General features: G+C 45.4%; 12 protein-coding genes across 12 annotated transcripts; 5 read left to right on the top strand and 7 right to left on the bottom strand.

Moving 5' to 3' along the window:
- Nucleotides 1–3: 3 nt before the first annotated feature.
- On the bottom strand, nt 4–1,378 carry V1513DRAFT_440486 (signal recognition particle receptor beta subunit-domain-containing protein). The gene is made up of 2 exons (XM_066897372.1): nt 862–1,378; nt 4–783 (listed from the first exon to the last, which is right to left on the bottom strand). Exons 1-2 carry the CDS (start codon nt 1,090–1,092, stop codon nt 148–150), a joined length of 867 nt encoding a protein of 288 aa, XP_066754812.1. The 5' UTR covers nt 1,093–1,378; the 3' UTR covers nt 4–147.
- A 27-nt stretch (nt 1,379–1,405) lies between these two features.
- V1513DRAFT_440482 (cystathionine beta-synthase) lies at nt 1,406–3,722 on the bottom strand. The gene is made up of 3 exons (XM_066897371.1): nt 3,055–3,722; nt 2,860–2,992; nt 1,406–2,804 (listed from the first exon to the last, which is right to left on the bottom strand). Exons 1-3 carry the CDS (start codon nt 3,335–3,337, stop codon nt 1,535–1,537), a joined length of 1,686 nt encoding a protein of 561 aa, XP_066754811.1. The 5' UTR covers nt 3,338–3,722; the 3' UTR covers nt 1,406–1,534.
- A 760-nt stretch (nt 3,723–4,482) lies between these two features.
- Nucleotides 4,483–5,063, top strand: V1513DRAFT_430312 (uncharacterized protein; the record flags this gene model as incomplete). The annotated part of the gene is made up of 3 exons (XM_066896344.1): nt 4,483–4,730; nt 4,802–4,876; nt 4,940–5,063. 3 exons carry the CDS (start codon nt 4,483–4,485, stop codon nt 5,061–5,063), a joined length of 447 nt encoding a protein of 148 aa, XP_066754810.1.
- A 705-nt stretch (nt 5,064–5,768) lies between these two features.
- Nucleotides 5,769–7,396, top strand: V1513DRAFT_293372 (uncharacterized protein). The gene is made up of 5 exons (XM_066894617.1): nt 5,769–6,019; nt 6,076–6,256; nt 6,322–6,944; nt 7,009–7,160; nt 7,210–7,396. Exons 1-4 carry the CDS (start codon nt 5,969–5,971, stop codon nt 7,024–7,026), a joined length of 873 nt encoding a protein of 290 aa, XP_066754809.1. The 5' UTR covers nt 5,769–5,968; the 3' UTR covers nt 7,027–7,160; nt 7,210–7,396.
- Nucleotides 7,397–7,979: 583 nt separating this feature from the next.
- On the top strand, nt 7,980–8,504 carry V1513DRAFT_457406 (uncharacterized protein; the record flags this gene model as incomplete). Its single annotated transcript, XM_066899621.1, has 1 exon — nt 7,980–8,504. The coding sequence occupies one exon, from the start codon at nt 7,980–7,982 to the stop codon at nt 8,502–8,504; it is 525 nt and encodes a 174-aa protein (XP_066754808.1).
- Nucleotides 8,505–9,333: 829 nt separating this feature from the next.
- On the bottom strand, nt 9,334–11,215 carry V1513DRAFT_376105 (uncharacterized protein; the record flags this gene model as incomplete). Its single annotated transcript, XM_066894918.1, has 2 exons — nt 9,334–11,127; nt 11,186–11,215. The coding sequence occupies 2 exons, from the start codon at nt 11,213–11,215 to the stop codon at nt 9,334–9,336; spliced, it is 1,824 nt and encodes a 607-aa protein (XP_066754807.1).
- A 681-nt stretch (nt 11,216–11,896) lies between these two features.
- Nucleotides 11,897–13,801, bottom strand: V1513DRAFT_463126 (origin recognition complex subunit 5 C-terminus-domain-containing protein). The gene is made up of 6 exons (XM_066899963.1): nt 13,632–13,801; nt 13,277–13,570; nt 13,152–13,226; nt 12,473–13,102; nt 12,309–12,419; nt 11,897–12,248 (listed from the first exon to the last, which is right to left on the bottom strand). The coding sequence occupies exons 1-6, from the start codon at nt 13,725–13,727 to the stop codon at nt 12,066–12,068; spliced, it is 1,389 nt and encodes a 462-aa protein (XP_066754806.1). The 5' UTR covers nt 13,728–13,801; the 3' UTR covers nt 11,897–12,065.
- A 42-nt stretch (nt 13,802–13,843) lies between these two features.
- V1513DRAFT_440465 (mitochondrial 37S ribosomal protein mS33) lies at nt 13,844–14,810 on the top strand. The gene has a single exon (XM_066897370.1). It carries the CDS (start codon nt 14,044–14,046, stop codon nt 14,332–14,334), a length of 291 nt encoding a protein of 96 aa, XP_066754805.1. The 5' UTR covers nt 13,844–14,043; the 3' UTR covers nt 14,335–14,810.
- A 668-nt stretch (nt 14,811–15,478) lies between these two features.
- On the bottom strand, nt 15,479–16,111 carry V1513DRAFT_423962 (autophagy protein Atg8 ubiquitin like protein; the record flags this gene model as incomplete). The annotated part of the gene is made up of 4 exons (XM_066896061.1): nt 15,479–15,527; nt 15,593–15,825; nt 15,899–15,954; nt 16,078–16,111. The coding sequence occupies 4 exons, from the start codon at nt 16,109–16,111 to the stop codon at nt 15,479–15,481; spliced, it is 372 nt and encodes a 123-aa protein (XP_066754804.1).
- A 573-nt stretch (nt 16,112–16,684) lies between these two features.
- Nucleotides 16,685–18,297, top strand: V1513DRAFT_291815 (Coproporphyrinogen III oxidase). The gene is made up of 3 exons (XM_066894612.1): nt 16,685–16,689; nt 16,789–16,928; nt 16,998–18,297. Exon 3 carries the CDS (start codon nt 17,004–17,006, stop codon nt 18,093–18,095), a length of 1,092 nt encoding a protein of 363 aa, XP_066754803.1. The 5' UTR covers nt 16,685–16,689; nt 16,789–16,928; nt 16,998–17,003; the 3' UTR covers nt 18,096–18,297.
- On the bottom strand, nt 18,148–20,718 carry V1513DRAFT_440452 (uncharacterized protein). Its single transcript, XM_066897369.1, has 8 exons — nt 20,415–20,718; nt 20,186–20,295; nt 19,678–20,109; nt 19,588–19,622; nt 19,467–19,534; nt 19,311–19,403; nt 18,996–19,267; nt 18,148–18,936 (listed from the first exon to the last, which is right to left on the bottom strand). Exons 1-8 carry the CDS (start codon nt 20,443–20,445, stop codon nt 18,499–18,501), a joined length of 1,479 nt encoding a protein of 492 aa, XP_066754802.1. The 5' UTR covers nt 20,446–20,718; the 3' UTR covers nt 18,148–18,498.
- Nucleotides 20,719–21,421: 703 nt separating this feature from the next.
- Nucleotides 21,422–24,247, bottom strand: V1513DRAFT_423959 (uncharacterized protein; the record flags this gene model as incomplete). The annotated part of the gene is made up of 3 exons (XM_066896060.1): nt 21,422–23,569; nt 23,630–23,860; nt 23,921–24,247. 3 exons carry the CDS (start codon nt 24,245–24,247, stop codon nt 21,422–21,424), a joined length of 2,706 nt encoding a protein of 901 aa, XP_066754801.1.
- Between the last annotated feature and the right edge of the window lie 3,411 nt (nt 24,248–27,658).

The following is a 27,658-nucleotide window of genomic DNA, read 5'->3' as shown; positions in this document are numbered from 1 at the left end:
TTATTCGTGCTATATCGTCGTCTGCTTGCTTTTATCAATAAGTCCCCAACGTGTTGTGTCTGGTTATCCTTCTGGGCCACAAACTACTATCTAATCGTTCAATTTGGACTTTATGTACAATTTTACAGAATACAAGGAGCAGTCCAATTAGTTGACAGCCCGTTCCTCCATCCACGCAATCCAAGGATCAATCTTGCCATTATCCACACTACCATCAATAACCATAACATCAGTCTCTAAATCCTCAAGTTTGAACGAACCCTTCTCCCCTCGTCTTCCTAACCACCCGCTGCCGCCGACAACTGCGCCATCATCCTCATCACCATCATCGGAATCGTCTTTATCACCGCCCGCACCCACCTTTCCGACAGATTTGGCGCGCGATTCCCGGATCTTATCCAATTCGGTCTCAAACAGTGTCCGTAGTCGCTTCGCAGGCACAGCTGTAAACAACTCACTCTTATTCGCACCAACAAGTACGTCGGTCCCGCCACGAACACGCTCCGTGATACGCAATATATCATAAAGATACTCTGCAGCCTCGCGTAGTTGCGCTGGTCGCGACATGGCAGACGCATCAACGAGATACAACACGCCGTGGATAGTACGTGCTGCTTGCGCGATTTGCAAGGCCGAGAACATGCCGTGGCGCAGCTTTTGGTGGCCGGGTGCGTCGATCAGCACGAAGGGTTTGGCTGTATCCGGGAGATTCGGGAGCCGAAATTTGGTGGTGATGTTTTGCTCCACTGAAGGTAATGTTGTCGATTTCTCGCCATATCGTAGCTATTCGGGTTAGCCAATGTTCTCAGCTGACATACCATTTAAACAAGTATGGTAGACAAAATACAGTCCTTCACATACCAATGTAAATAGTGAAGTTTTACCCGAACCAGACGGGCCTGCAATTATGAATGTAGGTCCGCCTGCCGCCAGACCTTTCGTTTTCCGAAAAAGCAACTCATACACAAAATACGCAGTTATTATAATCAATCCTACACCTAGAATGTAGACAGGAAAGCCGTAGCCAGATGTTGACATCGCTTCATGGGTTGTCAACGGGTCGGGCTTGTCTGTTTCTGGCGGTGACGACATCGTAGCGTCGAGCTTTGTCGTTGACTGTCACTTGATAGCTTGGGCTCTGTTGTCGTATTTAATTCCCAATCGATGCGGTAGTTCGTGGCCAATGGATTATTGGTGGTCGACGTATGGCTTGGTTCCTTTCCTCGAGATCAAGTCGTCCTAATTAGTGGGGCTCTCCAATGATGGGACTATAAATTTCCCTGGGCCCGGTGCTCGAAATTTAGATGCCGCTCATCTTGGTTCGACATTCGTCACTACACGTCTATTTATTTACACTACGAAAGTCTGTACAGGATAGTAGCATAATTTGAATTAATGTTCAAAGGTTTTGTGCAGCGAGCTTTTTTTATGAACGGACCAGGCTGCCGATGCTGATCAATGTCATATACCGCAGAATAAAATCGAAAAAAAGTTGCACAAGTACAGTGTATTAATCATATAATCACTCAGATACCTAGAATTCCTCACCACTCTTCACAAGATATGCTAATAAGTCAACCTTTGTCACAACATGAATAGGTTTCGCGTGCCTTCCAGCCCCGGCCTCGGTAACCACGGCAGAAGAATTGAATTCGAAAAAGTCTGTCAAGGTCGACAATGGCGTGTCCACCGTAATCACGTCATAATGATCATGCTTCCTTCTTACTAACTTTCCCTGGCCTTGGCCATTCATCCGCTGATGACTATGTCCGTCCGGAAAGGTCTCCTCCAGGTGAGCAAAGTTCAACATAGCATCCTTAACCGGCGATGAATGCTTAACGCGTTTACGGGCGACTCGAGAAAGAATGTTTCCCAAGGTTACTAAGCCAACAAGTAGGCCTTCGTGGTCAAGAACCGGCAATTGGTCATACCCATGGTTTTTCATAATCTCAATCGCTTTCTGCATCGGCTCCGATTCCAAAATGGTGTCTACAGGATTTAGATTCAAATCCGCGATAGTGGCATCCTTGAACTTCTTCCCACTATCGACAACTGTTGGATCCCGCTGGAATCCATTTTCGCGCATCCAGTCATCCGACACAAATTTTGTTAGATAAGATCGGATGCTATCTGGCAGAATGACAACAACGACGTCCTTCTCGGACAAATTCTTGGCATACTGGAGTGCCCCGGCTAATGCCGAACCGCTACTTCCGCCGCTCAATATTCCCTCCTCGCTGATGAGTTTGCGAGCTAGATGGAATGCTTCAGGGTCGTCAGTCTTGATCCATTCATCGACTAGACTGCGGTCAAGAGCATCGGGAATGAAATCATATCCAATGCCTTCCACTTTGTACGATTTAATCGTCGAATTCAACGAGTCTGGTTGGGCGAGAATGGAGCCGACGGGATCGACACCAACAACATGAATGTCTGGCTTGCGCTTCTTTAATGCTCGCGCAATACCTGTAATCGTACCACCCGTCCCTGCGCCAGCCACAATAGCCGTGATATTTCCGCCAGTCTGCTCCCATATTTCGGCACCAGTGCCGACTTCGTGAGCAAGTGGGTTATTAATATTACCGTACTGATCGAGAATCACGGCATTAGGAATCTCTTTCTCGAGCTTTTTCGCGACACCGATATGGCTTTCAGGAGAATCCCAGGCAGCTTCGGTTGGCGTCCTGACGATTTCTGCGCCCAAAGCTTTCAAAACAAGGACCTTCTCTTGAGACATCTTTTCTGGCATCGTGATTATAGTTCTATAACCTTTCACTGCTCCCACGAGTGCGAGACCGATGCCACTGCAGAATCTGTCAGTGAACTCCGACGAGAAATTTTTAAAATGGCATGACGTACGTGTTTCCTGAAGTCGGCTCGATTAAAGTGTACCCTGGCTTGATTCTCCCTGATTTTTCCGCCTCGTCGACCATTCGCATGGCAATGCGATCTTTCACCGATCCGCCAGAATTGAAGTACTCGAGTTTAGCAACTAAGTAATCGAGTATCAGCATTTATTGTTCAAATATTTAGTTGTCGACAGGGAATACTTGCGGATGGTAGCTTTTATGCCATATGACTGAGGAATTCGGTTGAGCCTTACTAAAGGAGTATTCCCGATCTGCTCAAGGATCGAAGCTCGAACAGGAGGGGGTGCAACAGATGCATTCATCTTGACTGTCAAGAACGAGGAGCTGTCTGCGCTAGGATGAATGGGTGGAATTGACCGTGGTGTGGATTGATCGTGGCTTGTGGGAAACTCCGCACAATATTGAGCCGGATCTACCGTTGAGTGGTATGTATACCCAGGGGCCCCGAAAATATCTGCGCTGTTCATAGTATTAAGTGATTCGGACGGATCGATGTATGTATTAAATTGAAATCAACTGATCTCGATTAATGTTCGAATGAACACTTGTACAAATCGCAACGTCAGCTTGACTATATAGTGGACAGATCGTAAGGGATCAATAAGTTAGGTGTGTCAGCAATGATCATATGAGCGTGAGTGGGCTGCGCCTAACAATAAATATTTTGCTAAACACGCGCTCGTGGTAAGGGCCTCCTTATATACCCCCATAAGTAGTTTTCTTAAGTTAAATGTAAAACGTCAGCTTCTGTCCTTGTATCCATTTTTGATGCGGACACGTTAAGTTCAAGGAGCGGCTCACATGGAGATTTTGCCCTTGTCCCGCCTATAACCGGTTCAGCCGAATGCTGAGTTAAGTTGGCGATTGCCGAGAAGATGACGAAATTGTGCGGGGATACAGATTAACTATAACTATATTTTACACTATCCTGGGCACGAAACACACCAGTTCGATTCTATATAGTTATTTAACATGCAATTTTTTTGTGGCAATGTGTTGACCTCATTAACCTTCACACCTCCCCGCTGATCGAGGATCATATAGTGTACAGTTAAGTTAATACACACTACTATATATCATAAGCTCTACTGTTTTGCAGTAAGCACATGGTTGGACAAAATCACATATTAAACAGCAATCATGTTCGCTTGAGGGGGGGTGTCCGGTGTTGTCGCAACTGTGGAGATAAATGCAGCTAGCATTCGAATTAAAGACAACTTAACATAACTAGCTAAGAAGAAGATTATGTAACAACTAAAGATCGTTGCTTTATGTGGGCAACAACCGGAATTTATCCGTGATCGTGATATCATCAACCAGCCACAGCACAGCCACGAGATATATAGCAAAAGTGGCGGTGCGCCTTGCCGGACCATCACAGTTCCTTTTCCGCAGCGAAATTATTATGCGTGAAAAGGTCAATGTTGGGTGGTTGCTACGCTAGTCTCTCTATCACAAATATTTCGGTGACTTTGGATTTTGCACTCCTTTCCGCCTTCTGTCTCTTGGTCCGTCTCTACTTACTACGTGTCGGCAGTATTCTTATCACCACAACTCCGATATATAAATTATCCCTTACGATCGCCATAGTCGGCTGCCTCCCCAATCTATCATGATGATTATACGGCCCTATGCCATCGTTTCTGTCGTCTTGATCATTGCGATCGCGGTGCTCTCCTATTCATACTTACGCAGCAGTGATGTGTCAATTTTCTCTCACTCGTCTGATGATATGCATACCGCTGACAAGGCTGCCGCGGAAGAGAAACCAGTTGATATCAACGCCGCTACTACTGCTAAGGCGCAGCCCGCTCTTAAGTCATATATTATTCAATATAAGAGCCTGGATACGCCTGATTCGTAAGTTTCATCTGACCTCTCTGTCAGTAGCGTCAAAAATGCTTCATCTGATTCTAACACTAATTTTGTAGTGTGGTGAACTTCGCGATGAACGCGATCAAGGAGTTGGGAGGCTCCATAACTCATGAGTATAACACCATTATGAGGTACGCTCAGGTCATTGCTCTAGTTTTCTTATTACTTGACGCTGACACATCCGTCTCACACAGGGGCTTTACGATCACGATTCCATCGGGAATTGCATCCAAGGGGATTTTGGCAGCCTTTAAGGAAAAGGCTGCAAGCAAGGACTTCCCCTTCACGATTGAAGAGGATAAGCCTATTCGTAAGTAGTCACGTTGTATGGCGGCTCTAATGTATGTTCTGACAATTGGTTATACAGATATTTAGACGGTGTTTGCGCTTAGCGGCCGGCCCTTGAGGCTCACGTAGTGATATAAATTATCATTGTTCTATTTTGCAAGTTAACCGCTGAATATTGATTTATTCTTTTACGGCAGTACTTCTGAGCGAGGAGATGTAATATTGGGAACTACTTGTTCAGGTTTTCATGAGCTTCTGTATTCCGTACATGGTCATTGGTGAAGCAGCAGCGCTATGTCCATATTCGTTGGCGTCGGAATTGTCAGGAAAGCTTGCATGTAATTGTATATGGTTATTGTAATTTGGTGGTGTTCGGTACGTTGGTCCGGTCTCAATTCGCGGTTTGCTTTCTCCAGTATGCTTAATTTCATAAACTTGCTTTACAATAATTATTTGACCATGTTCGGAGGTAGCTGACATGATGTGGCTTGTGTGGCATGGTTTCAGTGTAGAATGTAAATGTTATCAGTATTAAGTCTGGTGTTACATGTCACTTCTTTGATGTCATTAAAAACTGGCATTTTGTGAGTTGCAACGATTAATGTAAATCATCGCTTCCGAAACTAAATTGAACTTTAAGAAAATGTTGAGGAGGTCCGGTATCACTATTCGCTGTTTGCAGTGTTTCGCTTCGACTAATGTGACTAGTCCGAATTTGCATTCACAGGCACGGAACTCTTATCACCTACATATAGCCTTTTCATAGCAATTGTAGGTCCCGCATATTCTCTTGTTCTACATATTATTTTTATAATCAGACGTACTGGACCCGATGCGAAGCACACGTGTATAAATAAATACTTATCAACCGCGCACTCCTCCGTTCTTACACTGAATATTGGACCTGAATCTGGGACTACCATTATCTTGAACATATGTCCACAATGGCAGTTCTAGGGTCTACAGAGAAAGCATTAGTCACATGGGTATGATATTTTCTTGTAGTACCTTTCACAAAGTGCGTATCTAACATTATTCACAGATTAACTCTCTTCCTGTCTCCCTTGGAATACCACCGATATCATCTTTAAGCGATGTAGCGGATGGAATATCCTTGTCAAAGATTCTACTTGATATCGATAAAGAATATTTTGAGTTTAGCGCAATTGACCCCGCTTCAGTTGGGGAAGAAAGACCGTCTTTCATTGCTACTGTGCGTAATCGTACGCGTCCCTAGTCCTATTTGATATCTAATATGATAAGGTCCAATGCTAATCAGCTATTATAGTGAAGCGTTTATATAAAGCATTGTCCACATACTACACCGATACTCTTCACCTTGGCGCTCTAGACAACACTTCGTCCCCTAATGTCAGCTTGGTTGCCAAAGACGGGTCTATCCAAGAGGCAGTTAAACTCGTTCATCTGGTTCTGCTTGTATCCGTCAATAGTGAGACCAAAAGCTCAGGATATATGGACTGCATTCAACGTATATCCGATGTTGAGGCAAGGAATACACTGCTGGAACTTATAGAGGAGAGTAAGCAAGGAGTTGACGACAAGAAGAGCGGCATAGCCGCCGAATACAACATCGATGCACGCATTCAGAGTGAAGTTGGTAACGTCCTTGCGCGGTACGAACACCTCGAGCGAGCATATGCAGAGCTGGAGGAGCATAATGCTGTCCTTCAGGATAACTACGACAAGACAAAGCTGGAAAACGCGTCTTTGCACGAGCAAGTATCAGTGGCCAGTGGTATGTCGAAACTACAAGTGGAAATTGCAGAGAATAAAGCCAAGAGTCAAATCGAATACTTGCAAAAAGAGATGCAGGATTTAGAGGAGCAGTTGGTGGAAAAGGACAAGAAACTTGCGGATTCAGAGATGAAAACTAAAGAACTCGTAATTCAGGTACGTAACCTGCGACTAAGGTATGCGCCGCACAGCAAGCTGATAGTAACCTGGTAGATCGAAGCGATCCAGCTTGAGCTAGAAAATGCAGCTGCACTCAAGGACAGACTCGACGAAGCGAAGCACGAGATTGACAAACTTCGAAAGGTAGCCAATCAGGTTGAAAAATATAAGAAACAGGCCGAAGAGGGCGAAGATTTGCAGAGACAATTGCACGTATGTTCAAGAAGTTTCTTATAATATGATATCGTCCTGACCATCATAGATTGCTCGCAACGAAAACACCTATTTGGTGGAAAAGTCGAAGCTGCTTGATGAAGACACTCAGCAGGTTTTTGGACTGCGCCGGCAAGTGGACGTTCTACAATCTGAATGTGACTTCTATCGACGCAAAGCAAAAGACGCGGAAAATTCAGCTGATCTAGCTCGACAGGAATTGGCGTTCTTGCGAGAGAAAATAACGGTGCTGGAGGATGATCACACACGAGATCTCGAAATCATATCTGGTCTAGAAGAAAAAGTACAGGACTTAGAGGCAAATGCGATCGGACATGCGGAGGGTACTTTGAAGGACGCACAAGATCAGGATTTAGGATTGACCATTAACGAGCTGAAACTCGAGATTGTTCGTCTTCAGCACGAGATAGCATCTTCCCACGCGAATAGCATCACAGCTAACACATCTATTGAGAGTCCGAGTGTATCCGAAGAGTTGGAAACTTCTCTTCGCGATACTCTTCACCTCAAGGACAAACTCCAAGACGAATACTTGATGGTCTATCAGGAGAAGCTCATTCTGCAATCCCAAGTCGATGCTATTGAAGATGGGTCTGTGAATCAAGGGTACGTATTTGTGTTGGCAGCTTTGGGTACGCGTGCTAGAACAATCGAGTCAGGTCCGGCGTTGTTGTCCAACTTAGAAATTCATTGCAAAATACGGAAAACGAGCTCAAAGAAAATAAAAGACAACTAGAAGCACTTCAAGAGCGGTTTAACGAACAAGGAGAAAAGCTGCTTTTAGTTCAAACTGACCGTATGTTTACTACATTGCAAATATTTCACCGCGAAAATCTAACAATATCGGCTATAGTGGATTTAGTCGATAAGGACAAAAAGGACATTCTGGCTGGGTTACGCAAGTCAGTTTCTCAGAGACTTCAAGAGTTACAGAAGGACTACGTGGCACTGCGGCTGCAAAAAGAAGATCTGGAAACAGATCGCCAGAGGCAGGTTGATCTACTGAACAAGACCCTTCTAGAGAAGGAAAGTATCTACCAAAAGTTGACGGCTAGCCACGAGGAGTTATTAGAAGTCAGTAGAGCAAATACCGCTCTTAGAACATCGCTAGTGTCGTTGGATCCTAATGTCGGAGGGTACGAATCGGAATTGAAGAGTTGGGTGATTGATCTACAGAAGCGCATGGAAAATCAGCGAGAGAAACTTAGGAAATCGCAAGCATATATCAAGAAGCTGAAAGCTGAAAATGAAAGTCACAATCGCAAAACTCCAGATGAGTCTAAGAAGGTGGGACACTATAATGAAGACGTTCGTATCGAATGAACTAACTTTCTGTAGAGGACAGTTTCAGCTGAGGAAGCAGCCACAATTAAGCGAGAACTCGCTCTAATGACCAGTGCATGGTACGCATTAACAGCCAGGATTCAGCAGAACAAAGTCATTGTAGTCAAGAAAGTGAATGATTCGCCATCCAGCTGGCTTAATCGCCAGCGAAAGATCTTAGAAGTATGTAAAGTTGTTTCCTTTGGAATTCGCGTATTACTCTGCAGATTTTTGGATATCGAACCACTGGATTTGTTCAGATTGTACTGTCCCGCCTTGGAGATTTGCTGTTAGGCGACAAGACGAACTCGCCTCTTAGATTGGTAGTTTTTAAAAGTTCCAGAAATTTGCTCGTTTAATATTTTCTATAGTAATACCCCCTCCGAATAAATTTCTTTTACGCTAGAACTGATTGATTTGCATTATAATCTGCTGCAAGAATTTATTAACGTTCTTTTTTTTAGGACAAGATATGAAAGCATTTAGTACGGTATACCTTTTATTGAGCTAGGCATTTTGTTATAGTTTATTTGCACATTTGAGTGCATTTTTGGAACGGAGTTATGGTTTGGAAGTTGTTTGGAACGCACAGATGTAATAATGGCTGCCAATGTACAACATCCGAGGTTTACATCTATTGTAATGTTGTAATGGACCGCATTCATATACTCTAGTTTCTACATATCATTCTCGTAGTGCAAGTCCTAAATAGAAGCGCTATCAGAATTGAACAAATGAATATATCCCAAACACCTGCATTTATACTTCCCACCAATAGGTCACTCTGCCAATTCCAGCAATGCATTTTCTTGCCCAACGTAACAACCAACTAAATCTCCTCAAGCTTCCGTTTCTTGATATTAGCTTCTGTAAAGAGCTTGCACTCTATGCGAATACCGATATCTTCAATCCACCAGCACATGTCATCAGATATACCTTGACATCCATTAGCAATTAACGTATTGAAGACCATAGGATAAGCGGCCGGATCGTCAGCTAACAACAATGCACTGTTGTTCTGGATCATCTCTCGCAACACTGAGCCTTCACAAAGGTAGTCCATATGACCCGAAAGTCCAAGGAACAGGCCTTTGAGCAACAACAAAACACCCAAGTCGTGAACTCCCGTGCATGAAATATCAAGATACTCCAAGTATCTCAACTTGCTAATCTCTAAAAGCACAAAATCGCCCACAGAACTATTCTCACTGATGTTCAACTTCCGTAGAGAAGGACAACACTGAACAATTCTAGCCATGAGGACTGCGCCATTTGTAGGTGTGGAAAAGAACAAGCCAGGACAATTAGCAAGATTCAAGCTTGTCAGTCTCGATCCGTCACAGCGAGCCAAAGTGGCGATAAGCTTGCTATCAATGAGCATCTCGCACCCAGACAGATCCAAAACCTCAATGCTAGAATATTCGTCTAAAAAGACTGTGTTATCCTCTCCTACGTAGCAGCTGTCATATCGCATTTCAGAGCCACCGTGGATCACAGTCCGAAATGTCATACTTGTCTTGCTCATAATGAGCTTCTTGCAAGATGCTGAAAGAATTGGCATTCTCTCTAGCCAAGTTCCGATAATGACCAGTTCCTCTAGTGCTGGATTGTGCCTGAAATCCGTACGCTCAAAGTAATGCCCATCAGGTCCTCTTGAGCTAGCGTGCACGTCGATGCAGGAAAATTTCTTCAGATTGGGCAGCATCCATAGAAAGTTGTCTAGCTCTCTGTGATCGACGTAAACAGACGCTCCTTTGCCGTTACCGCTCCCATGCTTGCCTGCTGATTCTGCAGGTATCCCGCCAATATTAAATACTTCTAACTCCGATAACGTCTGATAATTAGGGCTACCTGGTCGTGGAATGCTTACATTGTATATACTTCTGCATCGTCCACTTTCTTTTGGATCGTAATAGCAATCAAGGATTTTCAGCTTCGGAAGAAATCCCCGACAGAGAATGTCAACTATGTCCGGAAAGATCTTGGCATGTGCACGGAATACTGTCAGCTGCGACATTCGGCTCCATGTAACATCGCCCAGAGTCATCCAATTGTTGAAAACCAATCCAATGCTTTGGTCGAGGTATAGATACGTCAGCTGTCTTGGAGCTGGTTCATTAGTGTGCGAAAACGGTATATTCGGCTCCCATGGATTCGACTGTATGTCAAGCGATATGCGTTCCACAATATCAAGAGGCACATTATGATCCAAGACAATAGCCAAACAAAGAGCAGAACATAACGGAGTCAGATTACTTAGATAGACCTTGCTAACTGATCCCCTGCACTTGGATATGCATGATTTTAGGACTTCGGGGGTAACACTTTCTTTCTTGCATGTCCGAAAGTCTAACGAACGCCAGAGACACGGACTGCCTTCGATCAAGCTCTTCCAGCTCATGCATACGCGCTGCAACTGGACTATTTGCCTGAACGATATATATCCAAATATGAGCAAAACTAGCTCCGGAGGAAGTCTTCTCAGCGGATCGCGAACGCCGTAGCTGGATTGTGCACCACAATTTTGAACCACGCTTACCTTTCGCAGTTCAGTTACATATATATTTGCGGCCTCAGAATCATTCTTCATGACTTGATATATCTTGCCTGCCAGTAGATAGCCCTATGGAAATATTAAATGTTAGCTAAGGCTGCTACTATTGCAACAACATTGCTCGTACCGAAGGGGATGTTTCATCTGCCTTGATCATACTCTTTGCATCTGCCAATGCTAGATCCAAATTTTGAGTCTCCAAATAACAGTTACATCGCATCTCCAGCCACTCAACGGCTATTGGAACTCCGTTTCGTCGTCGCAGATCAAATGCCTAATCAGAAAGTGGTCAATACTGTCTTGTTCTAAATGGATCGTGCGGACCTACCTTTGAGTACAGTGCAATTGCCTCCTCGTACTTCCCTTCGTTTGCCATTTTCTGAGCCTGCCGCACAAGGATTCCATCACTGATCATTAACTTCCGAGAGCTCATTTCGGAAATTTGCGATCCAGAGCTCATTCCGATGGCTGCAAGGATCCGAATGTTAGTAACTTTATGAATGGCAGCTCGCGATCTCCTATGGCCACATTTGTCGCGAGGCCCCGAAGGCAAATATGGCTGCCCCCTTGAGTTAAAACGAGGTTGTGCACCGTTGTGCCTATATATGCAGGCCCTTGGGCGGCATGAATGGTAGCGTATCACCAACCACGGTTACGATAAATATGTCAAACGTTGATAATATGCGTGAATATTACGGAAATGGTGACCTTATTTCAGGGGTAAGTGGGAACCCCCAAAACGGGATTGCGCAAAAGCCGCGGGAACAAGACCCAATGGAATGTCAGGTACAGTCAGTTCCACCTGGCCGGTGCCCCGCAATGACTCGGACATGATAGTTTATTTTATCATAGGGCAATAGTCATTACCACTGTCTTAACAACTCAAGCGAGCAAGATAATATAGTTGTGGGCATTGGGTATGATACGCCCGGGCTCGTGCACTAGCGAGCGACACTCTCGCTGGTGGAGGCTCTATATAGTTGCATACAGTTAACCAATAAGCATTGTCAATCCATTAAGTAATTCTCTATTTGAAGTTTGATGTCCCGGGAGATCTGTAAAATAATGTCCCAGGACACATTCACTCTCCATTTTGTCCTGGATCCCAGTACGTCGATGCTACTTCCTCCTGAACTGTCGCTTCCAATTCCCACTCGAGTAATCAATTTCAAAGTTGAAAGGGTTGCAACCTATTTCACATGTCAGTTGCTTGGAACATCAAGATGACAGCGAACGAAAATCAAACTTACCTGAGTTTGTATATCTGTCACGGAGTCTATCCTATCCGGCACGATACACTGGAAAATCGCCAGCAATCTCTCGTACTCAAAAGGTGAAGGCGCAAGGTTTCTGCTATTGATCTTGACCAATATTAGAAACTGATAAATATATACATAGGCCATAAATAACTCACCTTATCCTTGAATTTCTGCTTTGCTGTATTCCGAAACCGTCGCCTACTCTCCCGTATCCGCGAGAAGAGTCTTATATCGTTTCGCGGCTTACTATAGGAGGCCAAGTATGCGGCGCACAGAAGATACTTGGCATACATCGGCATTTCGTGATGTCCAGTTGAATCCGCTGTGCCAGTACCTTGCACATATGAAACAAAAGAATTTCGAACAAACTCCTCGGATGTTAGCAGCGGCTGGTTAATTTTGTATAGCTTGACAAATCCATGATAATTTCCGTTGGATGCTAGAATTCCGACGATTCCGTCCAAGACAGGTTTTGCGTATGTGGGAAACACTCGTCGAACAATAGCCTTGAGTTGTTGCATATCTGGTCCATATAAAGGAAAGTATGTATCAATGATTACTTGGGAGTATGAGGACCATAGTGATGTTAATTGCACATCTGAGAGTTTGCGTTCCGTGGAGCCTAGCATTGAACGAATTGATTCTGGACTTTCTTTCCTCAGTATCGCCAGAGACTCGGCTTTACTGTATGGAGGAAAATAAATATGCGGGAACGTGGTAGTGGCGCTGGATCGCGGCTCGCTCCCGGAGGATACCAGAATGAATGTTATGCCGTCGTATCGTAGCTAGCAAAAAGTTATATCAAACTCTTGAAATCATGAGAGGGCTGCTTACCATATTCCCGATCTTTATTATCAACTGATAAAAAGACTCATATGGTTCTCCAAGCTCATCAATGCGATCAAGGACCTGCATATTTCGTTATTGTAGGAACATCTAAGTCATGACGGTGTACAAACCACAAAGTGAGCTTCTTCTAAAGCTAAATTTCTCAATGTGTCGTTTAGTTGAGCTACGAACAGCGTAGAATTGTGACACAATATACTATAATCTAATTTATTGGGATCCTGTGTTCCAATAGCTCTAAGTGCGGCCAATATTCGTTGCAGCAAAACTCGTAATGTTACACATTCATCGCAGGAAAGCCAAGTATGAGAGAACTGAACTTCCTGAAGGAATCGCCGTAAAACACATGATTTTCCAGATGACGGTTGTCCTACTAGTGCAATAGCTGTTGGGTTTGTTGTTTTGTCCTACATAGAAAATAAGACTATTTAGATCAGGCGCAGTTGAGTAAGATTGACAGACACTCACTTTCGAGAGTAGGCTATTCAAGAGATCGAATTGATTATACCGAGCCGGAAATTCTAGCGTCAACTCTTGAAGGCGGTTGTCTGTTAAATATGTCATCTTCTTAAATGGTCAGATATCGCAGTCCGAATCTGGATAGGACGCGTAGACTATGATTTAAGACTGGAATCGCGTACAGGGTCTTGTTTTCTGGGGGGGCCCCTGTCCAAGCCACAATATATATGGTCTATGTGGCGCAGAACATTGGCTCCACAAAAATTGTTTTGTGCTTACCGACTTTCGGGATATTACACATCCCAGACCACAATCTGTCGTACGCAAGTGCCACCGCGTTACCAAATTGCTGCAATCTTACGGTGAACCTGATATATTCAGAGACTTATTTAATTTCTTTACGGAATATTGGTTATTCACAATGTCAACGTTACTACGGCGGCCGTCAGCACAGCGGCTGCGGCAGCTTCTTAAAACTTCATGCGAAGTTTTCCAAACTGTGTACAATCCGGATAATATTCGAACCGGCAACAAAATTCTGCGAAGAAAAATGAAAGGCCCAGCGGCTATTTCATACTATCCGATTGAGTCGCCGGTTAAATTTAGACATATCCGTGCTGCGTTCCCCATGTTTGAATTCCCGAATGTTCCGGACGAGCACAGAATTGCGATGAATGAATTGTACGTTGTGATGAATTTGGCAATTACATAAAGACCGATGGATATCTTCTAACTGCTATGTGATTTTTAGGCGTAAACGTAAAGGAAAAGGGCCACCAAAGAAGAAAGAAGGTAAGGTCCTTTAATGGTATATCGCGAGATTTCAAAATAACTCACTTACATTTAGATACTGGGAGGAGGCGGCGATAGACTCATGCGGAGCTCAAGGCGTGTTTAGAGATCCCTCTATGTACATATCCGACGCTGCAATGGTTGCCTTTTTTTGTACCAGTTTCTTACATTTGTACTATACACAAATAAAGGTTAAGCCGATCTCGACACACAAAACAAGCATCATCAATGGATTAAACTGCGGATCAGATACAAGGGATTACTTGCAACGACACTTTGACGAATGCGTCAGTGACCTATAAGCGCAGGATGCATTATTTTACGAGCATCGGAACGTAATACCGGATCTCTTATATTGCATTAACTGCCGAACAACAAATATTATAATAATGAAACGTAGCGGGCAACTGTCCATCCAGTGATAAAGTATAGAACCATTCTGGACAAACCATACAAACGATACGCACACACTGCGCAACACAAACAAAACTAAATATCCCGTTGATCGCAGCACTCGCTTCCTGATGCATCTAAGCATTACTTCAAACATGATCACTCACCAAAAGTTCAAGAGATTCACCAAGGAAACAATCACAAGTTATATATATATTTAGTGTAAGCAATATAGAGATCCATAGAACGCAAACAACTAAAGACTACCCGGACAAATATAAAGGGAGTACCGTACTCCAAGACCGAAGGTCGAATGTAAGTCCCGGACATAAAACATCGCTTAGAAGGAAGCTAGTGCTGGAGATGGAAGACGGGAGCGGAGGAAACGCTGTTCAGAGTAGACTGGCCATCATGAATCAAGATAAACGTCATCTGAGGGAACTATTTGTAGTATATACAATCCATTATTAATAAGCTGTTCAATGTACGCCAATACAAACCAGAGAGAAACAACGAAAGCCCACACAACGCATGTTATAATATAGCTAATTACAATAAAATCTCCCACGAACCATAAACGCAAAACCCACCAGACAATAAACCGCCAGACAATACAACGCAAAGCAACTCCCTAATAGAACTAAAAAGCAAAAAAAACAAAGAGAAATACCTTAGAGACTGTCGCAGCATTGAGCTCCAAATGTGTTCTCGCCAGAGTATCTACAGGTACCGGTTAGTATTCACTGGTCAATTCACAATTATACGCAGTTACAATCGAAGCTTACGTTATATATAAAAATCCGTCTTCATCCTTATGCTCCTCATAGATGGAGCTCATGAGAGCAGCCGTGGGAGGCAAAACCTCATCGACGTAGATAAAGATAGCTTTCTCTGGAGCGAGTCTAATGCGCTTCCGGATGACATAGACAAACTGCCCAACCGTGAGATCGGCGGGAACTAGGTACTTCTTCTTGTCAATAGTGGCAATGTCGCTCTTCTCCACCTTCTCGCAGATAACCTACAAGTCAGAAACATGACGTTAGTTAAGGCCACACCCCGCTTTCGTACCCAGTCGTGGAGCGAATACATACCGGAATACGATCCGAATACTTCTGGCGAATACGCTCAGCCTCAGCCTTTCGCTTCTCTGATATGATGTTAGCCATAAAATGTCCCGCGAAAAGGTGGTGATTGCGCCATGTTCTACACTGGTCATGATGGCATGTGCCATTTGTGTCACCACTGCAATAGCTGGGAGATTACAACATACCGAAGGGGTGCTCGTCTTTGAACTTAGATCGCATTTCTAATAACGTAAATGTGCTTGATATAAGCTGTAGCGGACTCTAGCGGACAAAGGCTATCCGGAAGTGATAAAATGAGATTAAGAGGCGTATAGTGGAAAGGGAAGCGCAGAGGGGAGAACGAAATGTACTACAACGGTGACGCGGACGACAGCTGCGGTGGTTGAGCGGATATGAGGAGTAGCGTAAGCTGTAAGACCCTATCCCAGATGACATAACTTCAAAACCAACCGCACTTGAGCCATCACGGCACATTGTGGCAACTATGGCATATACAAGTTACGGTTCAGAGCATGCGGCTCATCATGAGCCGATCACGCCAGCCGTGCGGCAGACTAAATTCGAAGTCGGAACCTGATCAGATGTTACCGAGCATTTATATGAATCTCAACTGTTGCATTTTCATATCCGTCTCTTATTGACGTTTCTAGTTTTGCTAGAATATTACTATTGGATCTTCATTATTGTGGCAGATTGGCCTTATATCACGAGAGATGTTTCCGGGTTCATGGGGTTCGACTAGTGCTCGGCGTATCTTGTGGACAGCAAGCAATATGCGAGGTGAGCTTCCCACTGCAGTATGCGACTCTATATTAAATAAAATTCAGCAGCATACTTTTTCAGGTTTGTGGATATATGAGTAGTTTCGGTTACTAACAGTGAATTTTATCCTACAGGTGCGAGTAGAAATGCAGCGTCACGATTCGTTCATACTTCCAGGTCGTCACGCTTTGTTGCGTCACTGAAAGCTCTCACGCCAGGGCTCGTCATCACAGCAGGGTCAATTGTGGCTGGTACTGGATTGTACTATCTGACGGTAAGTCCGACGTCAATTGTTTGGGTAAAGTATATCTACAAGACGTCGTCTGATGCGGATCCAATCCAGAACTTCATGATGCCCCTTCAGCCCATTCTCAATGATTCCTCCACCATCGAAGAACCTGAGCCATTTCCAGAAGGATTAAAGAGCAATGTCCCTTTGCGGGAGTTTGACTCAGTTTACGACGTCGTTGTCGGTCTCAGAAAAGATATGCCTATGCGCGAGAAGATGGAAATATTACTCAAATTTTACCAACAGGAGATTGTCGCGGCAATTGAGCAAGCGGATTCATCTGGCAAGACCTTTATTACTGACGAATGGTCCAGAGGCGAGGGACTTGGGGGAGGTATAACGCGTGTATTCCAAGACGGTCGCGTATTTGAAAAAGGCGGTGTGAATTTCTCGGCGATTTACGGCAGTCTGCCACCTGCTGCTGTGCAGCGCATGAAGGCTAATCATAAGGACATTCACATTCCTGACAATTGTAAGCTACCGTTTTACGCCTGCGGTTTGAGTCTGGTTATCCATCCGCGACATTATCTGGCACCGTCAGTCCACATGAACTACCGCTACTTCGAGACTCGGAACGAAGACGGCACTCCACAAGCTTGGTGGTTCGGCGGCGGCCAAGACTTGAGTCCGATGTACTATAACGAGGCTGACGCTGTACATTTCCACAAGCTCTTGAAAGACGTGTGTGATCACCATGATCCGACTTATTACCAGCGCTTCAAGAAATGGGCTGATGACTACTTTTTGATCAAGTTCAGAGGCGAGGCGCGCGGTATTGGCGGCATATTCTTCGATGATATGAACGAGAAAGAAGCTGAAGAACACTTCTTGTTTGTCGCTGATGCGTTATCACGATTCTTGCCGTCGTATCTACCTGCTGTTCGTCGAGCCTACGAGCCATCCAACGAGCCCAGACCAACCCCCGAAGAGGGCAGGCATTGGCAGAGTCTCCGGCGTGGTCGGTATGTCGAGTTCAATCTCGCAGTTGATCGAGGTACTTCGTTCGGTCTTCAGACACCTGGATCCCGAGTTGAGTCGATCCTGATGACGCTTCCAAAGAATGCTTCGTGGGAATACAATTATCATCCCACTCCTGGCTCTCTAGAGGCCAAGACTGTCGAGGTATTGAAGAATCCTAAGGATTACGTTTAAATGTAAGAGCTCTTCGCTTCTAATAAAGCGTCCACTGCATAATGCGGGAGCTGGATGGGAGAGTTAATGTTGTTTATATAATTACTTATCTGTTTGGCCTGGTTTGTCCATGAACCTCCATCATTTATCTTTTTTGGAAGTAATTGATTGCATAGCATCGCATTATATTTATTCTCTAAGATGTCCTGTACTATATCCGATGAGCCAAAATTTATATTAGATGATCCAAACTCGGACACTTATGCATTACCATGTTCATTGCGCGAAAAACAACGACTGATCCATTGAACGCCAAAGACAATCATGCAATCCCTTTGCTCAAGCTTTGAACAAACCCAATCCCATCACAACCATCAATGCTTAATGTATAGTACTTCTCACTCTGTGAGCGGGCAGAACTACTCTACCAGATAACACTACTTTGCGAATCCCACGACCAATATTCCAACCGTCCGCCATTCGTCACGAATAATCCTTGCGGCACAGATATTGGGTCGACAATCGGCATTCCACCCTTGGTTACTCTCGTGTCGTTCCATTTTAACGCACGCGGCACAAGCTGGAATTTGTGATCCGACAGACGTGAGCGCAGCTGATTCCCCGTCCATACCGAGTATAACTTAACTGCACATGTCTGGTCCGCCACAGCAAGAACGCATTTGTCATTCGAGATGTCAAAACCGTGATCAAACACATGTTCGTTTACATATCCTTCATATTTCATGACTGGACGGGATCTGCCTTTATGTTGCTTTACCCATTTCTGCTGCTTGCTAGAATGCTGAGATAAGGAGCCAGGTTGCTCCTGGACCTTTGCAAAACGAAGGTCGTATAAAGCCAGCTAATTTCGAATACGTAAGCATAATTTCAGAAGATATATAAAATACAAAACTTTCATACCGAGTCTTCCAAGCCCGCGAGCATCAAATAGCCTTCCTTAACAATCTTCATCTTCGTAATTGCGGACGCATGCCAAAGGGAAACAGGTTGCTGTCTTCCTCTCGCAGGTATTCTCGTGTCAAAGATACGAACACTTGCATCCCGCAATCCAGCCAAAAACGTATGTGGCTGAAGAAATTCTACTGTAAAAACGTCACTTGGTAGAAAATAGGAGTTTATCGACCTGAACTCTGTCGGCCCAGATTGGTAAGCCGATATACGATCAGATCCGCCTGGTATATTAGCATTGGTTTCACGCACTTGACCTATACGCACCAATCGACATTTTGTAAGATTCGGCTGAGGCAGCGGAACACCGCGCTTCCATGTCAGTTCTGAAACGATGTATGCGATATAATGTTGACCCAGCTATATATCAAAGTTAGTGAGATTTGAATAACCTGTAAACGTAATGCAATATTAATATGTCACCTGTAGTCATTGACGGCGTCCACAGCATAGCATTGAAATCTTCCTGATTCAGCGTTTCCGCGGTGATCCTTTTCGCCAACATTAGCGACCGACTTAATACCAATAGCAGCATTGAACGTACACTCCAAATGAGTCTGTCTTAGTAATAGATGTGATCTATGCAGCACCTGTTACTACGCGTCCATGAGCCATCACTCGCAATAAAACATACCGGCCCACTAAACTCTGCAAACGGCGTCGTCATATCAACCGAGTACGATGGCTCCTGCAAACACCGTGCAACACTGTACTCTTTATATATTCCATGGACATTTCCAACCCAAAGCCTATCTAGTCCCTGAGCGTTTTTCCGGATATCCATACAAGTCAGAATGTTCATATCGGTTCTCGCATATTTCCACAGCGTAGTTGTAGGCCGCAAACCGCCAACGAACGCACCGACTTCTAAATTCCGCCGGCAGCCGCGAGAGGTCACACAACCACCCATTTCAGTGAGGTGTGTAGCGCGTATAACACTGCTGTAGTAAACCTGCCCTGCGTTGCGCATTGAACGGCTATGGCCCGCCGCATGGAGCGCTGATATTTGTGTGTCCTTTATGACCGGCGCGATTTTGTTCGCGCGTTCATTTCCGTGTTTAGATTGCTTTATTGCATTAGTAAACAATTTCAATAGCCGAATGCAAAGTTGGCATTGTCGCGAGAGAAACTAGTACACGTACAGCATTCTCATTCTTGATCCGCTTGTTGACTACGTCAGAGGTGTAAAAGGCAGAAGACCCACCACTGGCTGCATTCGGTAGTATCTTGAAATATTTCCGCTTCGCCTCATCTACATAATAGCTCAATTAGCCTCCTTGTTATTTCTCGCGGAACTTCTTCCGATATAAGACGACTTTTGTTTCGTGCCAGCAGTAAAACAAATTTGCGCGTAGACAAAAGCTAACGCACCATAATAAAATCCCGGTATAACGGGCTGCATTTCTCGTCCGCAGTACTCCGCACGCCGAAATCGTGGTTGACAACTTCCTAAATTACTCGAGGGAGATTGCAGGGTATACGAAGCTAACACTTGACACCGCTGATTCTTGACGGGCCGCAAAGTGATGCGGCGCTGCTGGGTCCGACGATGGCGATGAGATACCAGTGTTGCACAGCTGTGAATGATTAAGACGGTTATTTAGCCACCAAGCCAGCAAAATACGAGGGTTTGGTGTCAATCAAACTCAAATTCGGAGTTCCGTGGCGAGTCGTCAAAGAGAGCTTCCTCGAACCGGCAAGTGGCTCAGCCATTTCCATAGTTCGAGCCACTTGGCTTTGCCACTGACGGGTAAAATTCAGTCAACATAACTCACTATTTCGATATCATGATGGCAAAGAAAAGTCTATTACATTCTCTAAAACACAAAAACTGAAAAAAAAAAACAAAAGATCGTGTAATGTAACAAAATGTGTGGATAAAGTACAACAATTAATGACTCTTGCCCAGGATGTGATGCGATAACTTCCATTGGAAAGAAAAAGTGAAGACAGAACAAGAGAAATGTCCAAATGAGCGACGGATAATAAACGAAACAACGAGTAAATGTAGCAAAAGAGAAGTAGCACAAGAATGTACGAGATGAAGAGATGACGCGACGAAAGAGTAACCGGAAAAAAAGACAAGTACATATAAATAAACACAACGGTATATATTACTTATTAATTAACACATGTATCTTACTCATATAATACTTTCCAATTCCGTCCGTCCGGTATGGATAAAAAGCGAAAATCAAACTATAACTCTTTTCCCAAATTACTCCCATTCGAAATCATCTCTATCTCGCATCATTCTCCCAACTGCCAAGTGTCAACACCCTCTATAATTTCTCAAAACTTCTTTGTGCTAGAATAAACCCACTATGTCACATACAAATGCCGTTCCAAAATAGGCGCGCAATAACACAAAAAAACGTTTAAGTCGCCTTCTCGTGCTGGGTAGAGACACGCTGCATGGAGACGAGGAAGTCTTCGAGGTTTCGCTGCTTGGGCTTCTCCTTCAAGCCCTTGCCGTGCATCATACGGTCGAACGCGACGGAATCCTGCATGAGGTAGTACGCACCACCAAGGATGCAGAAGATACCGAACGAGAAAATCCAGACACGAACGACAGCGACAATGGAGGTCTGGCCACCGACGAACCAACCGAAGATACAGAAGAGAGTGGCGATGATATCGACAATGAAGACCGCACCAGACAACTGCCACGAAGGGATAGAAGACCAGAAAGGACCATTGGCACGTGTGATGAAGATAAGCCAGTTCTCGGTAAGAGAGATCTGAAGGAAGAGAACCTCATCAATGACACCAAAGTTCTGGATAATACCACGACCGTGTGTGCCATGGGTGAACATCGAAGTAAGGGTGATCCAGGTGCCGATCGCCAAGATGACACCAAGGACAACAGACATACCCCAGAGCTTGGGAAGGTTCCACTTGACTGGCTTCAACGAGTAAGGAGCGTTATCGTAGGCGATAGCAAGGGTGGCGATATCAGCGAAAATGGCAATGAAGACAATGAGCTCAATGTTGAGCGAGGTGTTGAGGATAGCGATCCATAGACCAAGGAAAATTTCCAAGTGAAGAGAAAGAGCGATACGGTAGACGACGTAGGAGTACATACGGTGGAAAATCTGACGGGAAGTCTTAAGAGCATCAATGATAGCGGAGAGACCAGGCGCCAAGAAGACAATGTCGGCAGCTGATCGAGCAGCATCGGAAGCACCTTCGACAGCAATACCAGTATCGGCACGCTTGAGGGAGGGAGCGTCGTTGACACCATCACCAGTCATAGCAACAAGGTAGCCACGCTGCTGGAGGATCTCAACAACATTGTACTTGTGCTGCGGGAAGACCTCAGCGAAACCATCAGCAGCCTCGACGAAATCGTAAACCTCAGATCCAGGCATGTCACCACCACCGCCAAGACCAAGACGCTCGGCGTTGTAAATGTTGGTGCCAAGACCGAGCTGACGAGAAGTCTCACGAGCGATACCGACAGCGTCACCAGTCAACATCTTAATGGAAAGACCAAGGCCCTTGGCTTCGTGAACGGTCTTAGCGGTGTCGTGACGAGGAGGATCCATGCAAGGCATAATTCCGAGAATCTCCCAGTGACCTTCACCACGTCTGCGAGCAACACCAAGGGAACGGAAACCACGAGTAGCAAACTCAGCGACCTTGTTCTTGTAATCGTTAAGAATATCCTCGGGCAAGGGATGGTCCTCCTCGACGGTCTTCAAAACGAAAAGAGGGGCTCCCTTGACACAGACGATGCGCTCGCCAGAAGGAGATTCGACAACGGCGGTGACCTTCTTGGAGACAGGATCGAAAGGATGGAATTCGACGACCTTGTACTTAGAGAGAGTGTTCTTGGCGCGGGGATAGAACTTGAGAGACTTCAAGAAAGCCTTGTCAATAGCATCAAGACCCTTTTTCTTGCGGGAAGCAGCCAAGCAAGCAGTCAACATAAGGTCATCAGACTCAACACCGGCAACGGTGTAGGGCTCCGAGAGCGAAAGCTTGTTCTTGGTAAGAGTACCGGTCTTGTCGGAGCAGAGAATCTCAACACCAGCGAGAGACTCGATGGCGGAAAGCTTCTGCACGATAGCTTGCTTTTCAGCGAGGTATGCGGCACCAACAGCCATGGTGGTGGTGACGACAGCGGGAAGACCGACAGGGACACCAATAACAGTGATACCAAGCGTGAATCTGAGGATGGTGACAATAGGGTCGGTACGATAGAAGCAAGCGATCCAAACAACCATAAGAGTGGCAATGACGAGAACCAAGAGAATCGTACCGATACCGTTCAAAACCTCCGTAAAGTGACCAGTACCAGCGGAAGCCTTGTTGACGAGAGCAGCGGCACGACCGACGAAGGTACTGTCACCAGTGGCAGTGACGACCATGAATGCCTCACCACGCTTGACCGAGGACGAAGCGTAGCAGTTGTCGCCCTTGTGCTTGTCGACAGCAAGAGACTCACCAGTAATGGCAGACTGATCGACCTGAAGGAAACAGTCCTCAGTGACAAGACGACCATCGGCGGGAATAATAGTACCCTAAGTAGATGCGTAAGAAACCGTTCCCAGAATAACACACATTTTCTGTGGTATACTAACCTCCTCAACCTGAAGGATATCACCAGGAACGACTTCAGGAGCCTCAATCTCAACAATTGAACCGTTACGGAGGACAGTAGCCTTAAGAGCAAGAGTCTTCTTCAACTCGTCGACGATGGAGCCAGCCTGGAACTCCTGAACGAAACCGACAGCAGCGTTAAGCATCAAGAGACCGCAAATGACACCGAAATCGACCCAATCCTGAAGACCAGCAGCCAATACAGCGGCAGCCTAATATTGGAAGAGTCAGCAATTAAGTTTTGGCAAATCACGAGATTTTATGATACGTACCTCCATAACGAACTGAATAGGACCGATGAAGTACATCAGGAACTTAAGGACCAAGTTCTCCTTCTCCTCCTTCATCTGATTGAGACCATACTTCTTTCGTCGAGCGGTAACCTCATCGCTAGTAAGACCATATCGGGGATCGGTCTGGAGGAGCTCTTCGGGAACAGGACGAGCAGATTGACCGGCTTCGACCTCCTCATCGTCGAGAGGGTTTCCTTCTTCGGACTCGAGATCGGCGATCAAAGCATCGATATCCTCGTCATCATCCTCAGCCTCGGTGACAGGAAGCTTCTCGTTAGTGGGCATGGGAGCGGAAGAGTCTGCCATTTTTGTGGTAATTAACAGATTAAGACTATTATTGTTGTGATATTAGAAGCAAACACGGCACCCTCCTGCGCGCGTAGCTACGAAAAAAGCACAGACAAACAAAAAAACGAAAGGGAAACGATCGCGAAATGTCAATCGCGGGACGTACTGAACGAAAGAGACGGACGGGAAGGGACGGAGGGAAAAAAAAAAAGAGAAGAAAGAAACAAGAGTGGGCCGGGCGAGTTGCGGGAATATATACGAGCGTTGGCGGCGCTGCCGAGCCCGGGGACATTGTCTGCTTATGGGAGAGATTACTGAGGCGAGCGAGACGGGGCGCCCGCGACTGCTGTTCGCTGCGATTGGGCGGCCCGGTGGTTGAGGAACCTAACCCGGTCCTGGACAGCACAATAAACAAACACGGCCGGGTACCGCGGCCAGAGCCGTATTAGGAAATCAAACAAAAAATGTGGGCGATAGCGCGTGCCCATATCTACGCTTAGATTATCAAATACTAAGAATATCTCGGCACGGTTCGCTCAGACTGGCATCTTTGTTGCCTTCTGAAGCAAATCGGTGGCGATTGCCGCTTTCGCCAACCGCCGCACCGACCCAACCCATTTCCAGCGACTGGAACTTCCTTGGTATGTATGATTGATACATAACGCTTGAGGCAGACCATCGCGGTTTGCACAAATTTTCCACAGTTTCCTAGGCTTTGCGGTCTTTTCTCCGGGGTTAGTTGGGTGGCCCCTTGTGGCGTCAGTCTACTCTTGCTATTAGGATGTGATACCGCTAATCCTCTGATTGGAGAAACTTTTCGCTTGTCCTCGTTTTTCCTGCGATAATAATAATTTTGTGGAAATTGTCCTTGTCAAGGCTCTGTAGTCTGCTTGCGAGATTTGTCTCCATGCACAAATATTTACCCTCCTTGTTCACTGCTTGCTGTTACCTACCAACGGTATAGGTTCTTCAGCTGCTAGCTAATTTTGCCATGCAACATTATGCCCGAGGCACACACAGCCCGTCCAGTAAGTTTGCAGCTAGTTCATGTAATTTACGTGACTACTTGCTCAGCTGCCTATTTATCCGATTGACGTTGGATACCACAACGCCATGACCGTAGTGTGGGTGTTGTCTAAGGTTTCGAAATCGCCGAGGATATGTTAAATATATGGCAAAATTTTCCAATTTAGCAACATATCGGTATTGTTACTGCTCCGATCGCTTGCATCACTTTTATATCCCACCACCCATTTAACTAGTCGTTTGCCCCGCCGAGTTGGTTCACACCGACCGCTTAACTCGGCATTTTGAAAACAGTGGGGCGACGTGCACGAAAACAGTGGGGCGACGTGCACGCCCCATGCTTCATTTCCCACGCATGTGCACGAAATAAAACGGCTAACCACTCCTTATCTATGAATAATGGCATATACATTCGTACTGTCTACAATTAAAATAACGTTTCCACACTTTTGCTGTCCGACCCAGTAGGATCTTTTATGTCTTCACCGGACTCGCAGTTATGTCAATTAACCTGCAGCCGCATTATGTCACCAAGCTATCCTTCAAGTTGTTGCTCTCTGCGAGATGTCAGCAATTGGGTACAATCTAGTATTCTTCGTGAGGAGGATCAGAAAGCATATCGTCTGTATCGACTGCTAAACTCCGAAGATAGGAGTCGGCGTATAAGAACGAATAGAAAACGGTCGGTCATTATTAAAGCAAGCCGACCTCCGACGAAACCGGTCTCGACGTCTCAGCTGAAGGCGACCGCGAGTCATGACCTCTCTGTCTGTGCTTCATCTTCGCGGGGATACTTATTCCGTTCTGAACCAGCCATGCTTGTTCTGAACTGGGAATCGGAGATAAATCTGCTTTGTAGCGGTTCCAGTTTATATATTACTATTAGGCAAGTGGCAAGTGCGGGAAGGCTGTCGCGTGCGCGCTTTTTTTCCAGTTCCAATGAATCTGTTGCAGATAACTGATTAAGATTTTTCTCCGCTAACCGCTTTCGCCTTAGCTTTCTGGTCCGGGAATCATGTAAACAACTTGATCTCAAGCTCAACACGGCTCCGATTCGCGAGACCGAGCCCGCAGGCTTAACCAAAATTTATGAGCGCCATATTTGCCTTGTGGCAACAGCCCTCTCTGCAAGTTAGATAATCACCGGGTACTACGGATGGCCGTTTAGTGACATGGCCCACCAGTACGGAAGACACACTCGTCTCCGTCCAGGAGCTGATAAAATATACAAGTTTTCACAGCAGATATAGATCTCGCTGCTGCTTACTCGTGATTAGGCTTGTCTTGGGGAAGATCGTGAGTCGACAGATTTATTTGTTGATGATGCCACGCTGTTGCTGCGGTAACGTTGCCAGCTATGAGGGAGGTTGGTCCTGGGAAATAACCGGTCGTTCAATGCTTGGTTCATTCCCCGCCCACCTCGTCTTTGAAATCATTAGCATCAACATTACGGATGAGTATTAAGTCATTGGTATGTCATTGCGATGCTCCTCAGTGCTACCATGAGAATACTTCAATCCTCATTGACAAATGACATCTTCTGGTTAACCTCGGTAGACTCTGACACAGGTCGGCTTTATGACGGAAAAATGTGACCCCCACATATGTCGCCGCACCGTTCTAAAGGTCTAGACGCAGTAGCAATTGAGTCCCTAATATTCACCTACACTACCAACCCTTGAGCTGAAAGGCTGACCCGGGCTGGCCCCGAATGAACTATTTTCACACTTCCCCCGCTCACCGAAGAATATTATTCTTCGAATTGAGACGGACAAGAGAATTTGTTCCGGCTATAGCGGACACTAGTCAAGAACAAGTGAATCTTTTCTATCCCACAACCATGTCAATTCAGTCTCCATCCCATCAGCAACTTCCGGAAAGAGCAAGTGGAGTCCTCCATAATCGAATCTATCATAGCAAAAAATTTAGAGTGGGGGTGCAGGTACAGCTACGGTAGAATTCCCAAATGCGTCCAGTCGTGAGGAAACGTTAAAATTACTACACAGGGTAAGCGATTTTCCCGCTCGGGGTAACCCGATTGCGGTCACTGTTTCAAGATTTCCCCACCACCTCCGAAGTAGCTGCAGCGATCCAACTGTCGTTCTTTTTGTCAATACGCTTGTTGGAAGCAGAATTAAGTAAATTGGGTCACAGACAAATTAAATCGCTCACTGCACCGCTCAGTGGCACACAAACTCTCTGAGTTTTCGACTCTACCCGTAATTGCGGCGAACGGGCCGACCAACGACAATTTTTTTACATAGCGCATTGGATGGCAAAATTTGCTTTCAGGAGCCAGGAGGTCTGACGAGTTATGCTAGTGCAGCATCGACGACCCAGGATTTCTCAAAAGTATGATATCGATCATAACATTACTAGACATCTTCTACCCAGTTATTGGTT

Source organism: Lipomyces chichibuensis, assembly GCF_038497645.1.
Source record: "Lipomyces chichibuensis strain CBS 12929 unplaced genomic scaffold V1513scaffold_7, whole genome shotgun sequence".
Lineage (NCBI taxonomy): Eukaryota > Fungi > Ascomycota > Lipomycetes > Lipomycetales > Lipomycetaceae > Lipomyces > Lipomyces chichibuensis.
The sequence above is the reverse complement of the archived record's forward strand: the minus strand, read 5'-3'. Positions and strand labels throughout refer to the sequence as shown.

Excerpts from the sequence above, each read along its gene's own strand:
- V1513DRAFT_463126 (XM_066899963.1), bottom strand. The coding sequence starts at position 13,727 with ATGACATATTTAACAGACAACCGCCTTCAAGAGTTGACGCTAGAATTT. Across the intron at positions 13,227-13,276 it reads TAGAAGAAGCTCACTTTGTG|GTCCTTGATCGCATTGATGA; the intron begins GTTTGTACACCG and ends CGAAATATGCAG. Across the intron at positions 12,249-12,308 it reads TGACAGATATACAAACTCAG|GTTGCAACCCTTTCAACTTT; the intron begins GTAAGTTTGATT and ends CATGTGAAATAG.
- V1513DRAFT_440486 (XM_066897372.1), bottom strand. The coding sequence starts at position 1,092 with ATGTCGTCACCGCCAGAAACAGACAAGCCCGACCCGTTGACAACCCAT. Across the intron at positions 784-861 it reads AAACTTCACTATTTACATTG|CTACGATATGGCGAGAAATC; the intron begins GTATGTGAAGGA and ends TAACCCGAATAG.
- V1513DRAFT_293372 (XM_066894617.1), top strand. The coding sequence starts at position 5,969 with ATGTCCACAATGGCAGTTCTAGGGTCTACAGAGAAAGCATTAGTCACA. Across the intron at positions 6,020-6,075 it reads AGAAAGCATTAGTCACATGG|ATTAACTCTCTTCCTGTCTC; the intron begins GTATGATATTTT and ends CATTATTCACAG. Across the intron at positions 6,257-6,321 it reads CATTGCTACTGTGCGTAATC|TGAAGCGTTTATATAAAGCA; the intron begins GTACGCGTCCCT and ends CAGCTATTATAG.
- V1513DRAFT_440465 (XM_066897370.1), top strand. The coding sequence starts at position 14,044 with ATGTCAACGTTACTACGGCGGCCGTCAGCACAGCGGCTGCGGCAGCTT.
- V1513DRAFT_440482 (XM_066897371.1), bottom strand. The coding sequence starts at position 3,337 with ATGAACAGCGCAGATATTTTCGGGGCCCCTGGGTATACATACCACTCA. Across the intron at positions 2,993-3,054 it reads TGGCATAAAAGCTACCATCC|TTGCTAAACTCGAGTACTTC; the intron begins GCAAGTATTCCC and ends TCGATTACTTAG. Across the intron at positions 2,805-2,859 it reads GAGCCGACTTCAGGAAACAC|TGGCATCGGTCTCGCACTCG; the intron begins GTACGTCATGCC and ends CAGATTCTGCAG.
- V1513DRAFT_291815 (XM_066894612.1), top strand. The coding sequence starts at position 17,004 with ATGATGCCCCTTCAGCCCATTCTCAATGATTCCTCCACCATCGAAGAA.
- V1513DRAFT_440452 (XM_066897369.1), bottom strand. The coding sequence starts at position 20,445 with ATGCAGCCCGTTATACCGGGATTTTATTATG. Across the intron at positions 19,623-19,677 it reads TTGCAGAGTTTAGTGGGCCG|ATCACATCTATTACTAAGAC; the intron begins GTATGTTTTATT and ends GGTGCTGCATAG. Across the intron at positions 19,404-19,466 it reads GACGCCGTCAATGACTACAG|CTGGGTCAACATTATATCGC; the intron begins GTGACATATTAA and ends TTTGATATATAG.